The sequence below is a fragment of the Gadus chalcogrammus genome, chromosome 3 (assembly GCF_026213295.1).
Source record: "Gadus chalcogrammus isolate NIFS_2021 chromosome 3, NIFS_Gcha_1.0, whole genome shotgun sequence".
NCBI lineage: Eukaryota > Metazoa > Chordata > Actinopteri > Gadiformes > Gadidae > Gadus > Gadus chalcogrammus.
In genome coordinates, this window is record NC_079414.1 from 9401984 (window position 1) to 9427912 (window position 25929).

Here is a 25929-nt window from a genome sequence, read left to right on the forward strand (position 1 = left end):
GGTTGTGAATCCTCGATACAGCCGCTGTCTGTAAACCTTGTAGACCAACCAAGTCTCTTTATGTCTCTAAACCCCATTAAATCACCAGATCTGTTAGTTGTTTAAAATGAGGTAGTATTTTAACGTTCGGGCTTAGTCTGCAAAGGCCTTCCCTCTGCCCATTCAGCAGAGCACTGGACGCTGACCCCGACACAAATCCATAAATCCATCTCCCTCGCTGCCAGGGGCGGAGAGTCCATCATCTGGTTAGCGAGATGAGCCTCCTAAATCTAATCTGGCTGATGCTGTGTCTCTGGGCCCCGGCGCACAGGGCCCCGTCTTAATGACGTCCCACAGCGAGCCGGGGTCCAGCACTGCATACTGTGGGCACCACGCGAGACGCACGCCTGCAGGAGCACGTGCACCACTCTGGAGTGACGTGGTGCTGGGGTGACGTGGTCAGCCAGTCCTGAGGTGGAGGGAGAAGGACGAACGATGGAACCCTTCTCGGTGTTCAGAGCGTACCTCTCCACTGTATCAAGGGACTGATTGTTAGAGGGGGAAGCTCATCGTTGTGACGAGTCCCCAGAAAGATAGAGAGGGACAGAATAGGATGACACATCCATCCAGCACGGAGGAGGATACCAAAGAGGTCATCGTCCACAAGATACCTGCTGGTAGACCATCTGCCCGTGGATGATGTCGATGATGATGTTTAAGAACGATTATAAGATGAATTCATACTAGAACTCTCTATATCTCCAACAGCCCTAGTGTTAGGGTTAGATTATGAGGCGTATGCTATGATATACATCTCAGCATTACATTCCTCTTCTATTACGTGTTCAGGGTTAGGGGGGTTGCTGTGGCATGAGTCATGAGACTGCACGTCTCTCCTGTTCCCTGCCCCCTGGGGATGCTGACTGGGATTAGTGAGGAACATCACTCGTCACTAACCTACAGCACGACCACTTGCTCGGTAGCTCACATCCACCCGTACACACACATCCACCCATTCACACACATCCACCCATTCACACACATCCACCCATTCACACACATCCACCCATTCACACACATCCACCCATTCACACACATCCACCCGTAAACACACATCCCCCCATATACACATCCACCCGTACACACACATCCCCCATGCACACACATCCGCCCATACACACATCCACCAATACACACACAACCCCCATACACACATCCGCCAATACACACACATCCCCCATATACACATCCACCCATGCACACACATCCACCCACACACACATCTGCCCATACACACATCCACCCATACACACACCCCATGTACACACACTCCATACACACACATCTCCATACACACACACACATCCCCCATACATACACATACACCCATACACACACACATCCACGCATACACTTACATCCACCCATACACACGCATCCACCCATACACACAAATCCCTCATACACACATCCCCCATACACACATTCACCAATGCATACACACAAACACCCATATGTAAATCAACCCATACACACAAGCAGCCACAGACACATCCATACATAAAAACACACACGCACGTCAACCATGCAAGGCCAAATGCTAATATATGGGGTGTAGCTCCGGGCAACCTGTCCGCACAGAGGATGGACTGGAGTGCTTGTACTTCATCGCAGGACGTTTGTGTCCGCAGATCGACAAGTACCTGTACTCCATGCGCTTCTCGGATGAGACGGTGCGTGACATCATGACCCGCTTCCGGCGGGAGATGCAGAACGGGTTGGGCCGCGACACCAACGCCACCGCCACTGTCAAGATGCTGCCCACCTTCGTCAGGTCCATCCCCGACGGCTCAGGTACTGCCTGTGTGTGTGTGTGTGTGTGTGTGTGTTTGTGTGCGTGTGTGTGTGTGTGTGTGTGTCTGTGTCTGTGTTTGCATGAGTTCAAGTGTTAATGTGTGTGTTGATGTTCGTGTGTGTGTGTGTGTGTGTGCGTTTCGAAATGTGTGCATAAGTACAAGTGTTAAGTTTGAATGTGTTTGTTAATGATTGTGTGTGTTATTGTTTGTGTGTGTGTGTGCGTGCCTGTGTTAATGTGCTAATGTCTTTGATGCGTGCGTTTTGTGCGTTTGTTAATGTTTGCGGAGCATTGACAGAACCAAAAGAAACCAGGAGAGGTTGCATAGAAAGTTTATACAATTGTTGAACAGATTCCTCCAGGCAGACAGTTGGGCCAGAAAAATGTCCTCTTATTGTAACAGTCAGCCTCAGGGGAAACCTAACAAAGGATAAAGAAGTCAAGAAATTTCAAAAATGTTGTTGCATAAAAGTAGCAGAGTAACAACAGTATAGAACTACAAGTAGCTAACACCACACACCAGTACAGTACCATACTGAATAAGACTGAAAGGTGGATGCTGTCACACATGACACAAGAACAGCGTAGCAGTGTAAATAATAACAGTGTTCTGTGTTGTGTTTATACTGGGAGCACCTCAGGGCACGCTGCTCCACCCCCTCAAAACAAGCACACACATACACACACACAAACACACACACCAAACACACACACACACACACACACACACAAACCCCAGCTCTTTCTATATATCTGTCCAGCAGAATGTGCTGAGATACTGGAATCCAGCGAGGTGAAGCTTTTGGTGCCTGGGCCGTGGGTCTGGACTGGGTTGATAAAGGCTTTTGTCTGGTCCAGGGTGGGGGTTACGGACACACACACACACACCAGGCTCTGTGAGTATCTCTGGGGACACACAGGAGGGCCACACACACCACGTCACCACGCCCGGTGTTATGGTTTCAGTTAGTAAACACTACATAGTTTGTCCACAATGCCTGGGAATACACTGCATAAATTGTTACTAAACGTACAATAGATAGTTAACACTACTTAGCTGCTAAACTTACCCTTGTTAGTTTAAACTAGATTGTTACTTAACGTATACAAATTAGTCAACATAACTGGTTCATAACCGTACCCTAGTTAGTTAGCACTACGTAGTTGCTAAGCGTACCATAGTTAGTGAGTCAACATTACTTGTTCATAACCATACCATACTTAGTTAGCACTATAGTTACTAAACATTGGATAGTTAGTTAATACCATGTAGTTGCTAAACGTGCCATAGTTAGTAGACACTAGGTAGATACTATATGTACCGTAGTTATTATACACTAGGTCTATACTAACCGTACCATAATTAGTAGACACTAGGTAGTTACTAAACTTACCGTAGTGAGTTGACACTAGGTAGATACTAAACGTACCATAGTAAGTTAACACTGTAGTTGGTAAAACTTGCCCTGAGATCAGAACAGAGAGCCAGTGCCTAGTCAGACCCAGACTCCTCATGATCACGACAGACATTGTCCTTCTCCTGGGGTTATAAATAGCCAAACAGTTTGTCAGGCATTAAGTGAAGGTTACAGAGAGTAGGGGTTAAAGAGGACGGAGAAGAGGTTCCACAGGGGGGATCGGTTGCCAAGGTCAGAGGGGAGGCCAAGGTGAAGCCAAACTATACAGGCATTATGTAAACACAACAGTCCTGACCATCTGTCTTTAGGAAAGAATAGGACACAGACGAGATTATTTGTATGGATAGGTCGAGGATTTTTAAAATAATACTTACAGAGGTCTAGTTTGTGTGCGCATGTATCTATACAGCGACTTTCCAAACTCTGTTACCAGAACAGATTCATGTCATAGAGTTGACTATTTATTGAATTAAATGGTAATACTCCTTAGTTTAGCTGTATGCTGCCACCCTTACAGGGTGCTCGCTGCTGTAGGATTTAAAGCATGACCTACAGATGTAAGATAAAGCTTACCACAGTATACCAACATTTGACAACAGGGAGCACTGTACAATCCCCCATTATATGAACCCATTATGTAGGTACATGCAATACTGAGCAGAACCAAAGCAGGTGGAGGCTGGGGTGGAGATGGAGGAAATGTCCAGCTCAGTACGCTTAACTTGGCAGAGAGAGTGTGTGTCAGATGGAAGGTCTTTAATTGAGCACCTATCAGTGTACGTGCGTTTGTTGGGTCACACATGGCAGCTGATAGGAGGCAAATGAATAGGGTGTCCCAACAGAAACTACCACTACTCCCATTGTGTCATTGATTGCATGCTTTGATGCTTCTAAGTTACTTCGGAAAAAGTGTCTCCTTAATGACATTCTTAACATTAACCCATCTCCTTAAATGTTAATGTTAAAAAAGAAGACGTATACACAAAGTTACTTTGGAAAGTAAGCATTAAGTTTCCTTGATAATCGAGGTTAAGACCAACCCCTTGGGGATGGAGCAACATTACAAGCTATTTACAGTCAACATCCAACAGGGCGGAAACAGACCCCAGATAACATTCGGCCAGTGTGCATGTTCCACATGTTATTCAACCTCAGACGTCCTCTAACATTGTGGTCCTGGGTCTGCAGTGTGCTGAATGAAACAAGCCACGTAGTTTAGTTCAAACTGTCAAGCAACAGTGTCCCTGCTTCGTTATCACGGATATCAGGCAAGAGTCGATACAGACAAGAGTGACACTACTGTACATACTGACCAGTGTCTATTAATAACAGCGGTGTGTTGGTGAGGGTTGCAAAAGGCCAATCAGGGACACCTCTATGGGTCAGCGTCCAGTCTCCACTCATTCCAGACAGGTCATGGGAATAAATAATGTGGTGTAGCTGCAGCGCTCAAGGACCGACACACTTACTAAATGGAGAACATTGTTTCATGAGAGGGGATGAGATAAGCATATCAGCAGACAGATGGGAAACAGTCTGTTCCCAGCCAGCTAGCTCCTCATAAGGGTTGTTAGCTTGTTGATAACTAGTCATCATTAGTCATTGCTAGCTATGTCATAATTAGCGTCACTAGCTAGTCATCATTAGTCATCGGTAGCTATGTCATCATTAGCGTCATTTAACTATGTCTTGATTAGCATTGTTAGCTATATCATTATTAGCATCACTAGCTATGTCATCATAAGCAAAAAGTTACTCAGTAATATAAGATATACATGGTAGTAGTACCATTTATTATTTTCCAATATTAGATACAATATCAAAAGCTCCCATTCAGTACTTCTATAAAAGCTTAGCAGTGTATATTGAGAAAAACTCAAATATCTCAGTGGGGTCATTCATTTAAGCATAGTTATCACTGGTCAGCTTACTTTCAGTCACATGGTAAATTCATGGCCGACTTTATCCGTTTGTCAGTGTGTTCACCCGGCTGTATAGATAGCAAGCATGCAGCCTCAATACTTGAAATGGCTGCAGGCTATGGTTAACCACCATGGGCCTGTCCTTCCTGTGCTCTCTGAGTGCTGCACGTTAGCATCAACTGTTACAGTCTGATTTGTATTCTCTGGAGCAAGGGTCTGAAAAGAAAAGACAACATGAAACAATAGGCAATTTAACATCATCTCAACATGATCACCAGCAATGTTCAATATTAGCACATGTGCATTTAGTACTCAAATAGTCCTTTATCCTAATTTTAAACTGTCATTTTTGGAATGAAGTCTAATTTAAGATGACTCTGCAGTTTATACCATGATGTTGGTGCAAAAACATTAAAGGCACTCTCACGAAGACAGTTCGGGATCGGGGTTTGTCACACATGATTTTCCCATAAGATCGAAGATTGCAATTCCTGGGTGTGACGTTAGGAGTCAGGAGAGAACATAGCGGCAGTTCACCTGATGATGCCTTATAAAGAAAAAATCGACCAATGCTCCAACCTACGATTGTGCAAAGAAGGCCAACCAACACGTTCATACAAGCTACAGTGATGAGTACGAAAACAAGAATTAGTTACAAATCATAGTGCTGCATGGCATACTGAATCCAGCATTTTCAGAGAAGATTCATTGGCATGCATATATAATATCACCATAATCCAGTTTTGACAGAAATGTTGCTTGGATAAGGTTTTTTCCTCACACTAAAAGGGAAACAGCATTTGTTTCTATAATAAAAACCCAACTTTACTCTAGGTTTCTTTGTTAGACAGTCAATGTGATGTTTGAAGGACAAATATTCTTTGAAGAAAAAAACAAGATATTTGTAGACTGGAACTCGTTCAATTACTCTCTTATCTAGTGTAGCAATCGGACAAAAATCGTCAGTGTTCCTTGATTTTGAGAAGCACATCATTTTAGTGTTGTCAGAGTTTAGTACAAGTCTCAATTCCTGGAGATTCTCCTGAATACTTTTAAAAGCAGATTGCAGTTCTTCTTTGGCACTTGCTAAGGATGAGGCAGAGCAATACAATGACACTTTGGATTACATGTGTGTAAATTGATTCTTTTGTTTGATAAAATACATAAAATAGAAACCCATAGTTGTAAGTACGGAGCACATCAGGGTAGCTGTGGCGCTGACCGCGTTAAAGACTGATGGATCTCTTGAGCTGGTTCAAGAGGTGTTTGGTGTAAACAACGTACCTGTTGTTTACCATCATGGGCAAGGAGACAGTGTGTGTGTGTGTGTGTGTGTGTGTGTGTGTGTGTGTGTGTGTGTGTGTGTGTGTGTGTGTGTGTGTGTGTGTGTGTGTGTGTGTGTGTGTGTGTGTGTGTGTGTCTATTGTGTATGGAACGTTGGCCTAGGTTGTCTTCTGGCCTGTCTGTGTCATCTCTATTGTTTTGTGTTGTTTCTGTGTTATACTTCTACTGTTGAACGTTGTGTTGTGTATTATCTTGCATCGTGTTGTCCCTAACAACTCCCCCACCCACAGAGAAGGGGGACTTCCTGGCCCTGGACCTAGGGGGGTCCAACTTCCGGATTCTGCGGGTCAAGGTGACCCGGGACAAGAAGCAGCCGGTTCAGATGGAAAGCCAGGTGTACGAGACGCCCGACGACATCATCCACGGCAGCAGCACGCGGGTAAACAGTTTCCTATAGAGCAGGAGGAGGATGAGGTGTATTATGGGATGTTCCACAGTCATTGAAAATATGAAGGTTAAAATAACGTTTTGGTCTTAGCCAAAGAGAACTTCTGTATAAATTCTAACATTGATACTCCTGTATAAACATTCATTAATAAAATGATCTAAGGTTAATACAAAACAACGAAATAAACTGAAACTCAGGTTCGTTGAACTCATAATTGAGGGGCAGAGCTCAGCTGATGTCATGTGACCTGTAGTCCCTGCCCACAAACAGTCATACACACGGTCTCCTGCCAGACCCAGGTCTGGTCTGTTATTTTCTAATGAAAGGGTACATAGTGTTGTTGCCAGTTTTGAGCAGGAGTGTTTGGGTTCAAACCGACGGGTCGGTCGGTGCTGTTCAGAATAACAAGAGAGACTTAAACGCTTTAATGAGCCCAGCGAACAGCTGCCTGGCGGGCCGTAACTTGATACCACAACACACACAGAGCCCGAGACGCCACAGTGGCGTTCACAAGGCGGCCCCAAGACATACACTGGTTAACCCACCGCCAGACAGCTGGCCTCCGGAGTAACGCGAGCCTCCGACACCATAGCCAACCAGCCATTAGAACGAAAGTCGTATAATTCGAGTCCAAGCATGGAAAAGAGCATTAGATCAAACGGTTGTTGTAACTGTAACTCTCTGATTGTCTGTCAGGAAAAGCACGTTGTAAAGCAAATGGAGCATTATCACTAATGTAATGTCTATGTGGGGTAGCTGTTTGACCATGTTGCCGACTGCCTGGGGGACTTCATGGAGAAGCAAAACATCAAGGACAAGAACCTTCCAGTTGGCTTCACCTTCTCCTTCCCCTGTGCCCAGACCAAACTGAACGAGGTACGGGCCCCCCAGCTGCCACACACCTGCTCTGTGACAGTGACTTAGGAAACACACCATGACCCATGTGGTTCCGCAACTACAGCTTTGGCTTTTAGAAATGATCGAGCTTGCTAGGTATTTGTGTTTGCCTCCAAACACATTTTTTTCATAACATGTTCTGGTATTATCAATGACCCAGTGAGCTACACCTAATCTATGCACACTGATCCATATATCTGTTCAGTGTTCACAGTCACAGATCACTGTATGCTTATAATCATTAGGCACTCTGTTTGATTATATACATGACCTGTATATTGTTCAGACTTTTTTTGGAGTTGTCCCAACTCCAAATGTGAGCATCCCTGAAATAAAGATAATGTTGTGAAGTCTGTGAAGACGTACGTCTCTTCTAACAGATAATATGATTATGCCTTGTGGCGAGTCCTTCCACCAATGAGAATTAAGTCCTCATGGATCAATAAAAGTCCTCATGGATCAATAAAAATCGTATCCCAGTCATGTGACGTGTCTAATGAAACCAGGGCTGTTTTTTTCATTAGACATCAAATCACAAGAGAAAGCACAAAAATAACCTTCAAATTAAGACAATGTTTGCAATGTGTACCTTCATATACAGATGTTTCGATTCCTTAATCTAAGATTAAGGATCGTCATCAATGTCAATCTCCTGTTATTACTGGGTTCAAGGGGGGAACATACTCGGGAATCACGTTTATAATTCCCTGACGCACACCCATCTCACACTGCTCGCACCTTGTCTACAATTTGAAATTTAAGTCACTACCGACCGCCGGATACATTGTGGACCCAGTCTCCGCGTGGGGGAGTGCACAGCAGTATTAATTACAGAATTCATTCACAGGGTATTTATAGGGAGTTCCTCATTATGCTAACAACCCAATGCTGCGAAGCCCCCGTGATTAAGATGCCCCTCCCCCTTGCCTGCCTCCAACGCCTGGCCACGCCTCCCCCTGCCACCACACCAACGTTCCCCGGTCTGGAAACCATGTTTGAAGATCACCTCCAGCTAATATCTGTGTTGTCTGTGGGGTGTTGGACCAGACAGCAGGCAGAATAAGCTTGGTTCAGCTGCAGCAGTCCTAACTCCTCCTTCTCTCCCCAGGCCGTCCTCGTCACCTGGACCAAGAAGTTCAAGGTGAGCGGGGTGGAGGGCATGGACGTGGTGAAGCTCCTCAACAAAGCCATCAAGAAACGAGGGGTGAGTTGAGGGGCGTGGATCATGTCTCCCTGACCTCTCTCATGTATCACAACTACAAACAGCATTATAGTTATTGTATCGACGAAAACTTGAATACCACTAGTTGGTTCTATTTGGATGTTACCTGAAGCCTCTTTCTAATTCCTCAGGACTACGAGGCGGACATCATGGCGGTGGTCAACGACACCACGGGCACCATGATGACCTGCGGGTTCGACGACCAGCGATGTGAAGTGGGCATCATCATAGGTACTAACTAACCTTTACTACCTAGTGGAAGTCATCATAGGTACTAACTAACCTTTACTACCTAGTGGGCGTCATCATAGGTACTAACTAACCTTTACTACCTAGTGGAAGTCATCATAGGTACTGTCTAACCTTTATTACCTAGTGAGCATCATCATAGGTATTAACTAAAGTTTACTACCTAGTGAGCATCATCATAGGTACTAACTAACCTTTACTACCTAGTGAGCATTGTCATAGGTACTAACTAAACTTCCCCACCTAGTGGGCGCGTTCTATACAGAGGAACAATTTGCTCTGAGGGCTGTTCCTCATGGAGACCCTGCCTGGTTCTATAAGGTGTTTCTCTGTGTGTTTCAGGCACAGGAACCAACGCCTGCTACATGGAGGAGCTGCGCCACATGGACCTGGTGGAGGGAGACGAGGGCCGCATGTGCATCAACACCGAGTGGGGCGCGTTCGGGGACGACGGCTCCCTGGAGGACATCCGCACAGAGTTCGACCGCGAGATCGACCGCGGCTCCTTAAACCCCGGGAAGCAGCTGTAAGACCCTGAGCTGGAGGTCCTCCTCCCATTAGCTCGGTCCCCTGTGGAACGTTTCAGCTCTGTCTGCCAGAGGAACATAGGGCAATCTGGCAACGTTTTTTAACAAAATCCCTAAACATCAATGTTTTATATAAAAACATTTAGTTTGCACAGAAGCGCTACAAACATCAAGTTTGAGTGATTGATTTACCCAACAATTCTGCATGCTGTGGCTCAAGCCTCCAAACTTCACATTGTCACATCTCCGTCCAGGTTCGAGAAGATGGCCAGCGGGATGTACATGGGGGAACTGGTGCGTCTCATCCTGGTGAAGATGGCCAAGGAGAGCCTGCTGTTCGAGGGCCGCATCACCCCGGAGCTCCTGACCAAAGGCACCATCGAGACCAAGCACGTCTCAGCCATCGAGAAGTGAGTGACAGATGGGCCGCTCAGCACTCTGGAAAACTTCACCAAGCGAAAACAATCTTATGGTAGTGTGCGTTTAGCCGGGTTTATGGGTTAAGATTTGTTTGATGTTAGTATCGAAAGTTTGACCACTACAAGTGTCATTGAAAACTACATCCCAAGACTACACACAACATTTACTTCATGTGGGATTTAATTAAACAAAACCATGAACCTGTACTGTTTCACCAATCTGAAAGTGAAAGTAAAACTCACAAACATCATTCCTACCCTCTGAGAATAGCACAGTTCACCACCGAGACTTTCTAACTCTTCCAACCCTCTCTGACGACTGGTTTCAGGAGCAAGGAGGGTCTGAAGAAGTGCATGGAGATCCTGACCCGGCTGGGCGTGGAGCCCTCAGACGAGGACTGCCTGGCCGTGCAGCACGTGTGCACCATCGTGTCCTTCCGCTCGGCCAACCTGGTGGCCGCGACCCTGGGGGGCATCCTGCTCAGGCTCAAAGAGAACAGGGGGGGGATGCGCCTCCGGACCACTGTGGGCATTGACGGATCCCTCTACAAGATGCACCCCCAGTGAGTACCCCAGGACTGCAGATAGTTATCCGGACAAATGTACTAATTTTATGTTTGTACACTTTGGATAAAAGCGTCTGCTAAATGCCCTGAATGTAAATGTAAATGTAAATGTAAATGTAGGTAGTGATGAGATACAGCTCAGGCTGAAGTACGTTATTAATCCAGAAAACAGTTGTTTCATAAAGGGCTGTAAATGCAGAATACTGAGTGTTGAACACTGAGTAATGCTGAAAGATAAGCTAAATGTCAATGAAACTGATACGATATTATTACAATTACTAGTCGTATTACTACAATTTAGTCATTTGAAACCAATTTAAGCCTAAATCCCTTCTGGATTGATTGCCCACTTTCTGATCCATGAGACATGTCAACACAGGCCCCTCTCCTGTTTCAAAGGTTCATGCGCCGCATCTTCTTGAGGAAACCCTATGAAACCCAAAGTCTCTCTCCCTCTCTCTCCTCATCCTCTGGATAGATACGCCCGGCGTCTCCACAAGACGGTGCGGCGCTTGGTGCCCGAGACCGACGTGCGCTTCCTGCTCTCAGAGAGCGGGAGTGCGAAGGGCGCGGCCATGGTGACGGCGGTGGCCTACCGCCTGAGCGACCAGGCCCGGCAGATCCAGCAGACGCTGGCCGAGTTCAGGCTGACCAAGGCCCAGCTGCTGGAGGTGAAGAAGCGCATGCGGACGGAGATCGAGAGAGGCCTGAAGAAGGAGAGCAACGAGGAGGCCACGGTAAAGATGCTGCCCACCTTCGTCAGGAGCACGCCGGACGGGACAGGTGAGGGCCCCTGACACTACCTCCTTTTATCTTTTCTTATCTTAGTTACTGTGATGGGATGAGAAATGAAATGAGATTATGTGCCACTATGTTTAGCAGCAGAATCACAAAATTCGGTTAACCCTTTGCTCTAAAAGTACAACACAGAACAGTATGAAATATAAATATGCTGTTAGGTATACAGTATAAAGGTAGAATTTACAAATGTCCAAAAAATAAAAAAGAATATACAATAACAATTTAAGAGAGGGAAGAAATGGTGCAATGTCAGTAGTCAGAGATTAAGATTTACATATTAATATAGTGCAAGGCAGAAATAATATCTAGAACAACTTTGACAAGGAGAATGAAGAAGAAGAGCCCTATGATTTCTATTTTTTTTTTACATAAATTACGATCATAAGCTGCTGATTTCGTTCCGGAGACTGAGCTGGATAGCCAGTTGATTGCTCTGTAGCACTATAATCAGGGTTTCTTACTAGTATTAAGTCATTTAGCTGATTATTTTATTCACAAACATGTCATCAAGGAGCAGGTAGGGGTTTGGACATCTTGCTCAAGGATGCCTACTGGTAGACCATGCGGATCAAAACCCTGTACAGTTTGGCTGGGAGTCAAACACGCTAACCACCTCGACTATTTTGCAACCAGAGCTCTCTCTCTTAAAAGATCTTCTCTCCATGTTCCAGAAAATGGAGATTTCCTGGCTCTGGACCTTGGAGGGACCAACTTCCGCGTTCTGCTGGTGAAGATCCGCAGTGGGAAGAGGAGAACGGTGGAGATGCACAACAAGATCTACGCAATTCCTATAGAAGTCATGCAGGGCACTGGAGAAGAGGTAGCATCACTTGGCGATATCATCTAGATACACTTAGGTCCGAGTAGTCAGGCGGATTGATGAGACACACTTTCCATTGGCACTTTCTGCTGTATATATATTTTTATTTTATAGGTCTATAATATAGTATAGTGCTCTCAACAGCTTGATTCTTTATTATTCGATCTTTCCTATAACTATATAAGGTAATGAAATGCACCGCAGTGAGGTTAGTTTGACGATATTCTATTGCGAAACATAATAGCCTGTTGAAATTGGATACATTTAGGTCAGATTAGACTTGTTGTAAAGACTATTTGACAATATTTCACACTATTAGATCACTGATATGGATTTTCAAAGTGGTTTTATCCTTATATGAGGGACAACGTGAGGCACTCTGGGTAACATCTGCAATGTGTAAACGGGACTAATATGAAATAAATCGGTGCTCATTGAGCTATTGAGATGAGGAATCAATATTGAATGTCAAACTAAATTCATCATCGCAGATATCATTGTGTGTCGGTGTCTGTCTGAAACAACCCAAATATATTGAATGTTTCCTGAACTAATCAATTCGATTTTATGGTAGGCTATTATACTAACTCAATAGTCAATAAAAGTGTCAGTGTTGGTGTGTCATCCACACTAGTTAAAGACACGCCTCGTAGCGTGAAGACAGTATAGTATAGCGGAAAAACGCCATTAGTGTTATTTGTTCATCAAGTTAAAAATAAAAAGTATGTTTGGCGAAATCCCACAAAGTAATATGCATAATACACCAAGTATCCAGCTCAGTTGGAATTCCGCTTTACTTACAATAACTGTGATTATTATGGTGTGGATTAGTTTGTGTATACATGAGAAGACGGATGATAGTATGGATGATTTGAATGGAAAGCTGATAAGCATGGACAGATGGCTTCATAGGAATGGTACCTCTATGGTTGGTCGTTCAGCCCCAGGGTTGGTACCAGTCCACACAGTACCGCAAGCTTTTTCGATGAGTGTCACTCATATGTAGTTCTCAACTGTACTAAATTCAAGATTCTTGGTTTGCAGCTTTTCGACCACATCGTGTTCTGCATTTCCGACTTCCTGGACTACATGGGCATGAAGAGCGCCCGCCTGCCCCTTGGGTTCACCTTCTCCTTCCCCTGCCACCAGACCAGTCTGGACGCAGTGAGTACCCCTTCAGATCAGACCGTGACATCTGTTAGCCGTAACCCGCCTGAAGGCTAGCTTGGTTGTAACCGGGGGCAACTGAAAGCGGAATTCCACATTCAGTTCTCCCACCCAGCCAGCGTTTAGAACCCAGATGATCGCTAGGTGAACAAGGCCCAAAGCACTAGCCCCGTTGTCTTTCCCCAGGGAAGGCTGGTGAACTGGACTAAAGGTTTCAAAGCCACCGACTGTGAGGGTGAAGACGTGGTGGAGCTTCTGCGCGAGGGAATCAAAAGGAAAGAGGTAAGCTGGACACTATACTCTGTCTGGCAGCACAAAGTAATGACCAACTACCAAGTGACCAGAGGAACTGCAACACCCTACAAGACCAACAACCTATAGTATATACCTCTAAACCAAACTACCTCGATTTACCAACCCCAAGTACATAGGATGACAAACCCTAACTTCATAGGACTACAAAGACCTCCTTGACTACCAACATCCACCCCCTAGACTACCAACATCCACCCCCTAAACGACCAACATCCACCCCCTAGACTACCAACATCCACCCCCTAAACTACCAACATCCACCCCCTAGATTACAAACTTCCTCCCCCTAGACTACCAACATCCACCCCCTAAACTACCAACATCCACCCCCTAAACTACCAACATCCACCCCCTTGACTACCAACATCCACCCCCTAAACTACCAACATCCACCCCCTAAACTACCAACATCCACCCCCTAGATTACAAACTTCCTCCCCCTAGACTACCAACATCCACCCCCTAAACTACCAACATCCACCCCCTAAACTACCAACATCCACCCCCTAAACTACCAACATCCACCCCCTAAACTACCAACATCCACCCCCTAAACTACCAACATCCACCCCCTAGACTACCAACATCCACCCCCTAAACTACCAACATCCACCCCCTAGATTACCAACATCCACCCCCTAAACTACCAACATCCACCCCCTAGACTACCAACATCCACCCCCTAAACTACCAACATCCACCCCCTAGACTACCAACATCCACCCCCTAAACTACCAACATCCACCCCCTAGACTACCAACATCCACCCCCTAAACTACCAACATCCACCCCCTTGACTACCAACATCCACCCCCTAAACGACCAACATCCACCCCCTTGACTACCAACATCCACCCCCTTGACTACCAACATCCACCCACCTAAACTACCAACATCCACCCCCTAAACTACCAACATCCACCCCCTTGATTACAAACTTCCTCCCCTTGACTATTAACATCAACCCCCTTGACTACCAACATCAACCCCCTTGACTACCAACATCCACCATCTAGACTACCATCATCAATAGGTAATATTGATTACTTATGGATCTATTTGTATGGGTCATCATAGCTCAATCATCAGGTTTGAATAGGTAATCATGCTTTAGTCTAGATAGGTGATCGTGTTTGATGTCTAAAGAGGTGACCAGGTCCATTCTTTAGATATCCTTTTTCAGTATGCCTCTCTCAACTTTTTTAGATGGAGGATCCTGTAAGTATTATCTGAATTTGAATTAATGACCTTCAGGTATGGAAAGAAGTGTGTTGATTGCTGTAATAGCATGTCAAGAAAAATAAAGAAGATATGTTTGAGAGGCTCTTCAGAGGCATGGGGTTGTTGTGTATGCCTTTTATAGACTATAATCCGGTTAAAGTCTACAGGACAAAATGCTGCTCATGAGTATGTTATTGTGGAATGTTAATCAGCAGGTGAAGCCAGAGATATGTATGTGAACTGCATTGTACTCCGAATGTCAAATGTGAAATATTTTCTTAACTTTCTACTTCACCACTTTAAGGGCTGCAGTCACCAGCTACAAACATGACTATTTATTAAATAATTATCTGGCAGTTTCCCAATCGGTTTCCTTGTCGCTAGGGACTTTGACATCAGCATAATCCAACAGCTGTTCTAAACAAGGAACCAACGTCTTTTACAACATAACAGCCATGTAAATATGAAAACTTACAAGCATAACACCCAGAGTTAACTAAATATTATATTTTATATATATATTTATTTTTTTATATATATATTTTAACCTATGATGCCTCCTACATATTGTTTGCCTGCAACGTCAAAAATAATTACAGAATGACCCTTTACGAATAAATGACAACAAAACACTTGGAATGGTACTGACTTGACTATTAAAACAATGTACTCCATTAACCCCTCCGCTGCCTTCAAACTGGACCAACTTATGACTAACAGCTACCACAATCGATTCACTCCAACAGATCCAATTGGTTGATTATTGAGCCTTCCTGCACATATCGCACCATTCACAAGATCGCTCAGGGTGATTGCTAGAGTCAATGGTAAAGTGATTGATATAACAATTGGCTATGCGATTGACAAGTCCTTGGTAAAGTGATTGGTAACGAGAAAGATGAGAGACGAGAGAAAGGGATTGATATGAGAATGGTGAAGTGATGGTAAAGTAATTGATAAAGTGACTGGTTTCAGCATCTCTACAGTGAACTACGGTTTTAACAAGCTCCGTCCAGCCTGGCCTAGGACTAAGTCATCCCTGTGGTGTTTCTCCATGTAGGAGTTTGAGCTGGACGTTGTTGCCATAGTGAACGACACCGTGGGAACCATGATGACCTGTGCCTACGAAGAACCCACCTGTGAGGTGGGGCTCATCGCAGGTACTACAGCACTACACCGACCACCAAACGACCTCAAGCGTAGCTTATCACAGCACACAGAAAGCCCCCTAGTGGTAGGTTCATTCTGACATCAAAGGAAAACCTTGGGATTTTTTAAGTTAAGCCACTTAATAACAGCAAGACCTCGACCCTAGGCCCCTAATAGCCTCCACTGAGTTACCTTACGACAACCAGCCTACCTCCTCCCAGACTCAAAATCAACTTGAGTCAACTAGTTAGTCTTTTGTAGGAATAAGAAAAAAAAGCTGGCTTGATCCCCAACGTCAATGCAAGACTTATTTCGAGGTCATGTCTACGAGTCGTCTGTCGTTGTGATCGTCATGAGGGTCGGTTGTGACCGACGCACGGGTGCGCTGTCCTCAGGTACCGGCAGCAACGCGTGCTACATGGAGGAGATGAAGAACATTGAGTCTGTGGAGGGCAACGAGGGCCGCATGTGCGTCAACATGGAGTGGGGCGCGTTCGGGGACAACGGCTGTCTGGACGACATCCGGACGCAGTACGACCGTGCCGTCGACGAGAACTCACTCAACGAGGGCAAGCAGAGGTGAGACGCCATGTTGAATAAGTAACCAATATCTCCGACTAATTTAGAGACTGAGCATGAAGATTTTGAGTTATATCAGTTGGTACTCATAAAGGGATTACTGTTCCCTCTTTGGTTCTTTACAGGTTTCAAATAACTAGGCAGACGATGTCAATGTCGGACGATGTCAAAGAGGGATCCCTTGTTCTGTGTTCCTTCTCAGGGTGTTTTCATTCGGAGGGCTAGGGGTTCGGGGATGTCGTATAATGCAGGGCCTTCGAAGCTCTTTGAGACTGTTACTGTGATTCAGGGCTATTCACATACAATGGTCTTGAGCTGAGCATGAACAGATGGAGGTTCTGTCCCCTGCCGTCAGGTATGAGAAGATGTGCAGCGGCATGTACCTGGGGGAGATCGTCAGGAACATCCTCATCGACCTCACCAGGAGAGGCTTCCTCTTCCGGGGCCAGATCTCCGAGACGTTGAAGACCCGTGGGATCTTCGAGACCAAGTTCCTGTCCCAGATCGAGAGGTGAGGCCATGCCCACGCTGCTCTGGGGACAGACAGCACTTATCTCAGAAGGAGCTCTGTAACTGTAACACTCACATCTATTAATGCTATGATTGCTAGATATTTATATCAGCATTGCAATGTTAATGACCTACACAGTTGCATGCCTGTAATGCTAAACATCTGAATAGAACGAACAAGGGGAAGAAAGTCCACCAGGATAGTGGTCAGGGGTCAAAAGGTACTGGGTTCAATCCCTCTTTTCACAGTCTACCTGTAGGCGTTCCTTGAGAAAGATGTCCAAGCACTTCCTGCTCCTTAATGACGTGTAACTAAATACGAATTTAGTATTATGGTGTGGTGTTGTTAGTAATACAGTATTGTGTGGTGTTGTTACCTCCCTGTGGTGGAAACACGGGAGACAATACAACCAAAGACATTGAATGAGTCATTCTTGGTAAAGAGATTTTAATCGTAATTACTTTTTACCTGGTTAATTAAAGGATATTGATTAAAGTAAAAGGTTTATTCCAAATCTTTCAAATCATAAGACACATAACAAGGGTTTATCAAAATAGGTCAGAGAGGACGGAACAATTGTGGTACTGCCAAAACAAAGAAATCTTTGTAAAAAAACAAAGCCTGGCTCTCTACTATATCTTAAAATAAATAAAACAGAAAGGCCTACCTGGCTTATCTTTAAATACACCTTACCTAAACGATTACATGGGTGGCACCGACCAAAATAACTAGTGACTATAGAAACAATGGTTTAACCCTGCGTGTGTATGTAGAGGGTACCCCCAACTTACGAATGGTTCCCCTCCTCCCCTCACATAACTTGTACCTAAGTACTGTGGGATTTCTAAGAGTGCAACAGCTAAGGGTAACAGCCAAGTACAAAACAAGGAAGACCTAGCAACGGCCGACTGGCAAGGTTAAATGCCAGTTCCCAGTCTGAGGCAACCAATAGCAGCAGGATCAGACTGCACAGGGGAACTCCAATCAATCAATAGGTCAATAGAAAGAGGAGTAAACAGGAGAGGGAGAGAAAGAAAACAAGGAGGGAAGAACAAACCACCACATTGCCCCCGACGGCACGTAACAGGTGTTGATGGTAGTCTTGAGGTGTAGTGTTAATTGTAGTCTTGAGGTGTAGTGTTAACGGTAGTATTTTGTAGTGTCAATGGAAGTATCGTGGTGTTGTGTTAATGGTAGTACCGGTAGTGTTAATGGGAGTATTGAGGTGAGGTGTTTATGGTAGTATTGTGGTGCAGTGTTAATGGTAGTATTATGTGGTGTAGTGTTAGTATTGTGGTGTAGTGGTCATGGTGGTATTGAGGTGTAGTGTTAATGGTAGTATTGTGTAGTGATTATGGTAGTATTATGGTTTAGAGTTGATGGTAGTATTGTGGGGTAGTTTTAATGGTAGTATTGTAGTGCAGTGTTAATGGTAGTATTGTGTAGTGTTAATGGTAGTATTGTGGTTTAGAGTTAATCATAGTATTGTGGTATAATGTTAATCCTAGTAGTGGTGCTGACGTGTTAATAGTATTATTGTGATGAGGTAGTAGTATTTTGGTGTAGCATTAATTCTAGTATTGTGGTGTAGAAAATTGTAGACAAGGACGGTTTTAGGAGGTCTGGGGGTCTATAGGTTTAAGTACTTTAAAGAGCCAAGAAGCCACTGTCACAGATGGAATTCAAACATGAAGGGGATTCAAATAATTCGCTTTTGGCTGAGGGTTTGAGGGAAAGAGGGGGGCGCCTTATCCCCATGGTTACGACCCAGGCCAACTTTATGATACTTTTTAAGTACCGTCATTGTGTAACTGTTACGAGTGTTATAATCAGAGATGTTGTGTATGAAATGTGCAATAAACCGTGGCGTTATACTAAAGGTGTCTGGGAAGCCTCGTACGCAGATATTAAATACATCGCTGCTCAGACAGAGCTTCACCATCGACACACAACATAGCGTTATACAATAAGTGTCAAAAGTTCAACTTTCTGCTGCACAGACAGAGACATGTCCACACAAATTGCACAGAAAACACAAAAAAAGAATGCCTCCTGTGTTCGCAGCCGAGTGGAACGCTCATGTAGTGTTTCTTCGGGAGAATGGCAAAAACATAGGATTTTATCCCTTTCTTCTCTAAAATGGGTACTCATTTCCGTAACAGTGATAAAATGGCATTGATTACCATGTTGAAGATCATATAAGACAAATGACCACGTTTAAAACAATAAAAGTGGTTTTGGTTTCGCTGGCTCTTTAAAGATGACCTTAGCCTCCAGGAACAGCTGCCCAGTATCCAGTGACTGTCCTGGCTGACCCTCTCTCTCTCACTATCTCTCTCTCACTCTCTCTCTCTCTATCTCCCCCCTCCCTACTCTCTCGCTTTCCATTCTTTTCTCTCACCCCCTCACCCCCTCCCTCCCTCTTAAACCTCCCCCTCCTCCCTCTCTCCTCACCTCTATCTCCCCCTCCCTCCTTTCCTTCTCTGTCATTCTCTCTTACCGATATCCCCCCACTCTCTTCACCTCTCTCCCCCCACGTCCTCTCTCTCCTCCCGACTCTCCCCCTCCGTCACTCCAGTGACCGTCTGGCCCTGCTCCAGGTGAGGGCCATCCTGCAGGGTCTGGGTCTGGACAGCACCTGTGACGATAGTATCATCGTGAAGGAGGTGTGTGGGTCCGTGTCTCGCCGCGCCGCGCAGATCTGCGGAGCCGGCATGGCCGCCGTGGTGGACAAGATCCGGGAGAACCGCGGGCTGGACCACCTGGACATCACCGTGGGGGTGGACGGAACGCTCTACAAGCTCCACCCACAGTAAGAAAGAACCAATGGCTTGGTAGCTTCCTCCAATAGTGCCCACAAACAAACAGTCCACACATTTAACAGTCCACACATTTAGATTCTGTGTTAACAGGCCACTGTGCATGCTCGCGGGCCGAAGATCGGAGAGGTTTCTATGTACATTGATACAACTGGGACCTAAGCACTCAACTTGGACTCAGACGTGAATGCTTAGTCTGTGTTCCAATCATCAAGGGCAAACACTTCCTACACCTACCCTCGCGACTTATTGAAATGTTCCTCACAATTATCTCAATTATCTCACTGCCTTAAACGCAGCAACCATCTTTTCTCAGATATCTAACCCACAGCCTTAATTTTGCCATTCTTAAACCATCTATTTAAAAGATGTTCGGTTAATATTGTATTAATATAACTTTTTGTATGCTAAATGAAGATATATATATTTTGAGTTTTGCATAGCCTTAATGTTACGCAACTTGACTATGGTTCAGGAAGACGCTTTGCATCTTAAAGGTGAAAGGAAGTGGTTAACATGGGTACGATGCGTTGTTGGTTGGCCGTTTCTGATAGGTCGAATCTTTGTGCCAATTAGAAACCGCCCCGCCTGGCAATCACAGTTGCTTGTTTGTGTTCAGGTTTGTGTCTGTTGCGATGGTATCGGGACTCACGCCTTACTTCCTGTTTCGCAGCTTCTCAAGGATCTTCCACCAGACAGTGAAGGACCTGGCCCCGAAGTGCGACGTCAACTTCCTGTTGTCGGAGGACGGGAGCGGGAAGGGGGCGGCACTCATCACCGCCGTGGGCTGCCGTCAGCGGGAACAGGAAGCCCAGCAGCACTAAGTCTAGAAACAGTCACCATCACCCTGCCTCCCCCCTCAACATCCACCCAGCTCCCTGCCTCCCCCCTCTCACCATCACCCACCCTACCTCCCTCCTCTCACCCTCCTTGTGTGCATGTGTCTCGCCTCCTCTATTCTCTGTCTCTTTCTCTGTGTGTCTCTCCCTCACTGTCTCTCTTGCCCCTTTCTCTCTCGCTTCCTGTCTGTATCCCTCTCCCCCTCTGTCTCCATCAACTCCCCCATGGCAGCCGTGACTCTGACTCGGCCCCTTCAACTATGCCTCAGCCCTTTCCACAGGAGGAGCTATCCATGCATATAGGGCAGAATGATTGCTACTACAGATATCCAAATTAAAGCTTCATATTTATTTATACTGCACCAGCCATTATTAGTTCAACCCTTGTACATTTTACTTTATCGCTTGTTGTTCATAGTATAAATCTAAACGTAGGTGTGCAATGTTTGTGTATTGACAATTTTATTTTTATATTGAGGACAAAATATATATATATATATATATAATTGTATTTATATAGCAAATGTCACTTTGAATCCCAGGGGACGGGAGGGTTTGCACCACGGATATGAAAGAGGAACAACAATTTGGTTCTCTTTACTTTTAACGCGATCAGTAGAGGGTGGTCTAGATTGAACACGGGGGGGGCGTCTTGTCTTGTGATCTGAGAACCTTAAAGTGGTTCCAGAAAGGGCTCACTGCATGGGGCAGAATACAGGGTCACGGCTGCAGGTCCATCCTCGTCTAATGTCCAACGCGCAGCTCAACTGCGTGCTAGCCCACTAACACATCCTCTGCTTCCATGTCCAAGCTTCTCAAATTAAGTCTATGTTCTAGTCGCTGAATTCACGCTCATCCATTTTAGATGTTGTGTTAACCACCAGGTCCTTGCATAATGGAACAATAAATGTTTTGGGGGCACCCCCTCCTGAGAAGACGGGGGATCCCAGCGTGTTTTGTATGTGTGTTTGTTGCAGAGCATTGGAGTGTCCTTTACTGTGAAATAACACGTATAGCTTTGACTGTCCACACTGCCCACCAGACTGCATGCCTTACATCACCTCTTCGATCAACACCCGTTCCTTTTAGTCGTTGTTGTTTATAACACCAGTATTGATTTGTGATCAAAACGTTGACTGAAGTGAATTCATTAAAACAATATTTTGTTGTGATGTCAATCTTGTGGATTTTTTTTTGCACAAAGAATTTAAAGCTTAAATTGTAGGATTACTTGAAAACCATCCCATAAATCCAAAATAAGTTATTCTAGTGTTATAAAGATTGTTCAGTCTACACAACACAGCCAAATTCAGTGGTTCGTAGAGAAGCAGGTCATGCATTTAAACATTAAAATCCAAGTGGAAATCCTCTTTATCCAGTGTCCCACAGTGCAATACAAACACACGCGACAGAAGAAGCATTCTGCAAGCAGCCACTGCTCTGCACATTGCAGCACCTTGGAAGAGGGAGGGAGACGCCTGCACAGAGAGAGAGAGAGAGAGAGAGAGAGAGAGAGAGAGAGAGAGAGAGAGAGAGAGAGAGAGAGAGAGAGAGAGAGAGAGAGAGAGAGAGAGAGAGAAAGAAAGAGAGTTGCTCGCTGGCTGTCATTCTTTGTTTACAATGCATGCACTTCCACCTGCGAAAACACTAACCATCGACCAGCCACAGCACACCACAGGTTAGTTATGGGGGTGGATGCACAATGCATTTGGCGATATAACAAGATAGCCAAAAGTGGAACGTGGAAACGGGGTGTTAGCTGCTAGTTAGCTGACAGGCTAACGGCTGCTAATGCCTAGTGGCTAGGCATGCTAGCTAGCTGCTAACGTAGTGAATGTGTTGTCTTTTAACTGTAAATAAAAGGGTGTTGTTTCACCGTCTTAACGTTCAGCTACGCATGTGGACGGGTAGCCTGGGTTATCTGACAATGTCATTATAGTTCGTTGCGTCACGTTTAAAGGATATTATATGGGGAAAACGGGGCAGCTAGGTTTTTTCTCAGCTATTTGGCTGCTTGCTTCTCCGTTTGTTAATATGTTTTGTCGTCTAAAAAAGACGTTTGCGATTCGATTTCTTCCAATCCACCACGGTTTGCGTTTGTTATACCTGACACCGTTTCATTGCTGCACATTCAATTGCAATGTGTCCCCCGTATACAATGCACAGCTCTTATCTCAACTTGCATGCAGACATAGGCGTCGCAGGACGGGCCGCTACCGGAGCAGTATGACCAAACATCCCCAGATACCTCACCTTATAAACTAATCGGCCTCGCGCGAGGCACGTGGTAATTGGCCAGAACAGGTGTTCAACTGGCCAGGCGGCACGCGGGGGGATGATTGATTAATTGACTTGCTTTTTAATTTGATAACTGGCTGATGAAATGGTATTATTAATATTGAAACAGTTATCTATGTAATGGTTCATTGTAATGAAATCCATTCAGATTCATGAATATATATCAGAGAGAAATACACGACCACCGGTTATCACTGTTAATCCTATCTAACCGAATAATTGTCAAACCAGTAAAAGATCTCTATTGTTATTGTCGTATCATTCTGATCAAATGCTGTTGATTTTTTGGGGGGATTTCAGAAGAGACTGACTGAGCGAACCCGCCTGAGAGAGAGAGAGACCGAGAGGAAGACGCTTCTTCTCCCCGAGGCGTCCCCCGCCTCATGCCTGTCTAAAGAGGAGACCGCGGCCCCACCGTGGCCCATGAACTGTCCCAGTTTCCCTCCCTGCCGCCCACCTCCTCCCTCAAGCTGACGCAGAACCCCAGACACCTGCCCCCCCTCTCCAACCCTCACCCCCACTCCCACCCCAACATGGTGTCGGGCACGGAGACGGTGCACTACATCCACCTGCACAACTCCAGCCAGTCGGTGCTGGAGGCCCTGCGCACGCAGCGGCGCGAGGGCCTGTTCTGCGACGTCACGGTGCGCATCCACGACGCGTCGCTGCGCGCGCACGCCTGCGTGCTGGCCGCCGGCAGCCCCTTCTTCCAGGACAAGCTGCTGCTGGGCCACTCGGAGATCTCTGTGCCGCCGCTGGTGCCGGCGGAGACGGTGAAGCAGCTGGTGGACTTCATGTACAGCGGCTCCCTGGTGGTGCTGCAGTCGCAGGCGCTCTGCATCCTCACGGCCGCCAGCATCCTGCAGATCAAGACGGTGATCGACGAGTGCACGCAGATCATCTCCCAGAGGAAGGCGGCGGCGGCAGCGGCCGGGGCGGCGGCGGCGGCGGCTGCCGCTGCGGCGGCGGCTGCCGCTGCGGCAGGGGACGCCATGCTTGGGGGGATCCACCCCAAGCAGGAAGAGCGCGGAGGGGGGGCCGGTGGCGGGGGGAAGGGGCGGGACGGCGGGGGGAGCTGCGCCGGCGGCGGGAGCGGGTACCCGACGTTCTCTAACTTCATGGCGGAGTGCGCCGCGAGCAACATGGGGGGCGGGGGCGGGGGCATCGCGGTCAGCGAGAGCGGCGGCGGCATGGAGGCCAACGCCGTGGGGCTGCTGGGGCTGGGGGACATGGGCCCCGGGGGGATGCTGGGAGGGGGGGGAGGAGGAGACCCCCTGGGGGGCGGCGGCGGTGGCGGAGGAGGAGGAGGGGGCGGGGGCGCGGTCCTCATGAAGCAGAGCCCCGGCTGCGCGCAGGACGTCCGCTACAAGCTGCGCGACCTGCTGGCGCAGACGGCCAACGGCGCCAGCAGCACGGGCAGCCTGTCGGCTAGCTGCAGCTCCGGGGTGGGCAGCGTGGACAGCGTGGGGCGGGCGGGGGCGGAGCTGGGGGACGACCTGGTGAACATGGAGCGCTACAGCGAGGAGGAGGAGCTGCTGGAGGACCGCGGCGAGCGTGGGCGCGACGGCGAGCGAGACGTGCGGGGCGCCGGGCACAGCCGCAAGCAGAGGCAGCCGCTCCGACTCCAGGTACAGCAGGGGAGGGGGGGGGGGATGGGGGGGAGGCTGGGCTGGGGGTGGGGTTGCCATGGTTACCGCTGCCAGGCATGCGGCGCTGCAACCGCTTCTCCTTGCCGTTCTTCTTTTTTTTTTTTTCTCTCTCTTTCTCTCTCTCTCCCGCTCCTGCTCCTCTGCTGCTTTCCATTTCTCTCTCACTGCATTAGCGCACATCCCTGCCTCCACTCCTCCTGACAGGCACACGCGCCAGCCGCTGCCTCCTGATCCTCCTGTAGCAGAGCCGGGCGCTCCCATGGACTGCTGCCTGCATGCTGTGGGTCCCGGGGCCGCCACTTAGCAACTCAAGGACCTGCTGGGCTCTGCCGGGCCACAGTTTTGTAACCCTCTGTTGTTTGTGTGTGTGTGTGTGTGTGTTGTCTTGTGGCGGCGGTGGTGGTGGTTGCTAGGTGATGGGAGGAGAGGGTGTGGTGGTGAAGGATGAAAGCGTCCAGGATGCGGACGGCAGCGTCTACGCTCTGCAGGGCCGTAGGCAGGACGGAGAGGACGAGGGGAACCAGGACTCCATGACCAGCTTCGGACAGGTGGGCCCACGCATCTCCTCCATATCCCCACCCTCCTCTCCCCCGTACCTAACCGTAGCCCTAACCCTGACCCTCATGAAGTGATACGCTCCACATCTCCAGAGCAATTACTTATCAGGTCATTTCACGCTTTTCTTACTAAATCAATAACTTTGATCTCCTAAATTATAAATGAAAACCTTCGTCGTTAGGTAATTAAGTAGTGAATTGCTAATAGTTGTATTGGAGAGTCAATTTGAGTATTGATTTCCTCCGAAAGAGTCAATGTCAAGATGTGTTTCAACTCTAACTTGTATTTGTATCAGACAGTAACTGTGATTTGCAGAGCAGCTCAACACATTTATGGGTAAATATTCAAGTGGCCCATTCCACCGAAATATTTATGTTGTACATTACAGAGTGTCTTTGATTCTATCGGCAGTCAGGC

The 25929-nt window shown here is 46.7% G+C and overlaps 2 protein-coding genes across 3 annotated transcripts in view; both read left to right on the forward strand.

The window, feature by feature from the left end:
- The window catches only part of LOC130379167 (hexokinase-1-like), a 23435-nt gene extending 1237 nt beyond the window's left edge, over positions 1-22198 (forward strand). Inside the window, exons 2-19 of one of the 2 annotated variants that reach the window (XM_056585841.1) lie at positions 1671-1833; positions 6749-6897; positions 7663-7782; positions 8912-9007; positions 9157-9256; positions 9617-9800; positions 10056-10211; positions 10550-10783; positions 11265-11569; positions 12259-12407; positions 13452-13571; positions 13761-13856; positions 15096-15107; positions 16171-16270; positions 16655-16838; positions 17194-17349; positions 19928-20161; positions 20842-22198. In XM_056585841.1, coding sequence (XP_056441816.1) covers positions 1671-1833; positions 6749-6897; positions 7663-7782; positions 8912-9007; positions 9157-9256; positions 9617-9800; positions 10056-10211; positions 10550-10783; positions 11265-11569; positions 12259-12407; positions 13452-13571; positions 13761-13856; positions 15096-15107; positions 16171-16270; positions 16655-16838; positions 17194-17349; positions 19928-20161; positions 20842-20992 — 2709 coding nt within the window. In that variant the 3' untranslated portion in view covers positions 20993-22198. The remainder of the gene's footprint in view (positions 1-1670; positions 1834-6748; positions 6898-7662; positions 7783-8911; positions 9008-9156; positions 9257-9616; positions 9801-10055; positions 10212-10549; positions 10784-11264; positions 11570-12258; positions 12408-13451; positions 13572-13760; positions 13857-15095; positions 15108-16170; positions 16271-16654; positions 16839-17193; positions 17350-19927; positions 20162-20841) is intronic. The other variant, XM_056585842.1, reaches the window with a different exon arrangement.
- A 380-nt stretch (positions 22199-22578) lies between these two features.
- On the forward strand, positions 22579-25922 carry zbtb45 (zinc finger and BTB domain containing 45). Its single transcript, XM_056585877.1, has 3 exons — positions 22579-22685; positions 23606-24933; positions 25368-25922. The coding sequence occupies exons 2-3, from the start codon at positions 23839-23841 to the stop codon at positions 25584-25586; spliced, it is 1314 nt and encodes a 437-aa protein (XP_056441852.1). The 5' UTR covers positions 22579-22685; positions 23606-23838; the 3' UTR covers positions 25587-25922.
- The last annotated feature ends 7 nt before the right edge of the window (positions 25923-25929 follow it).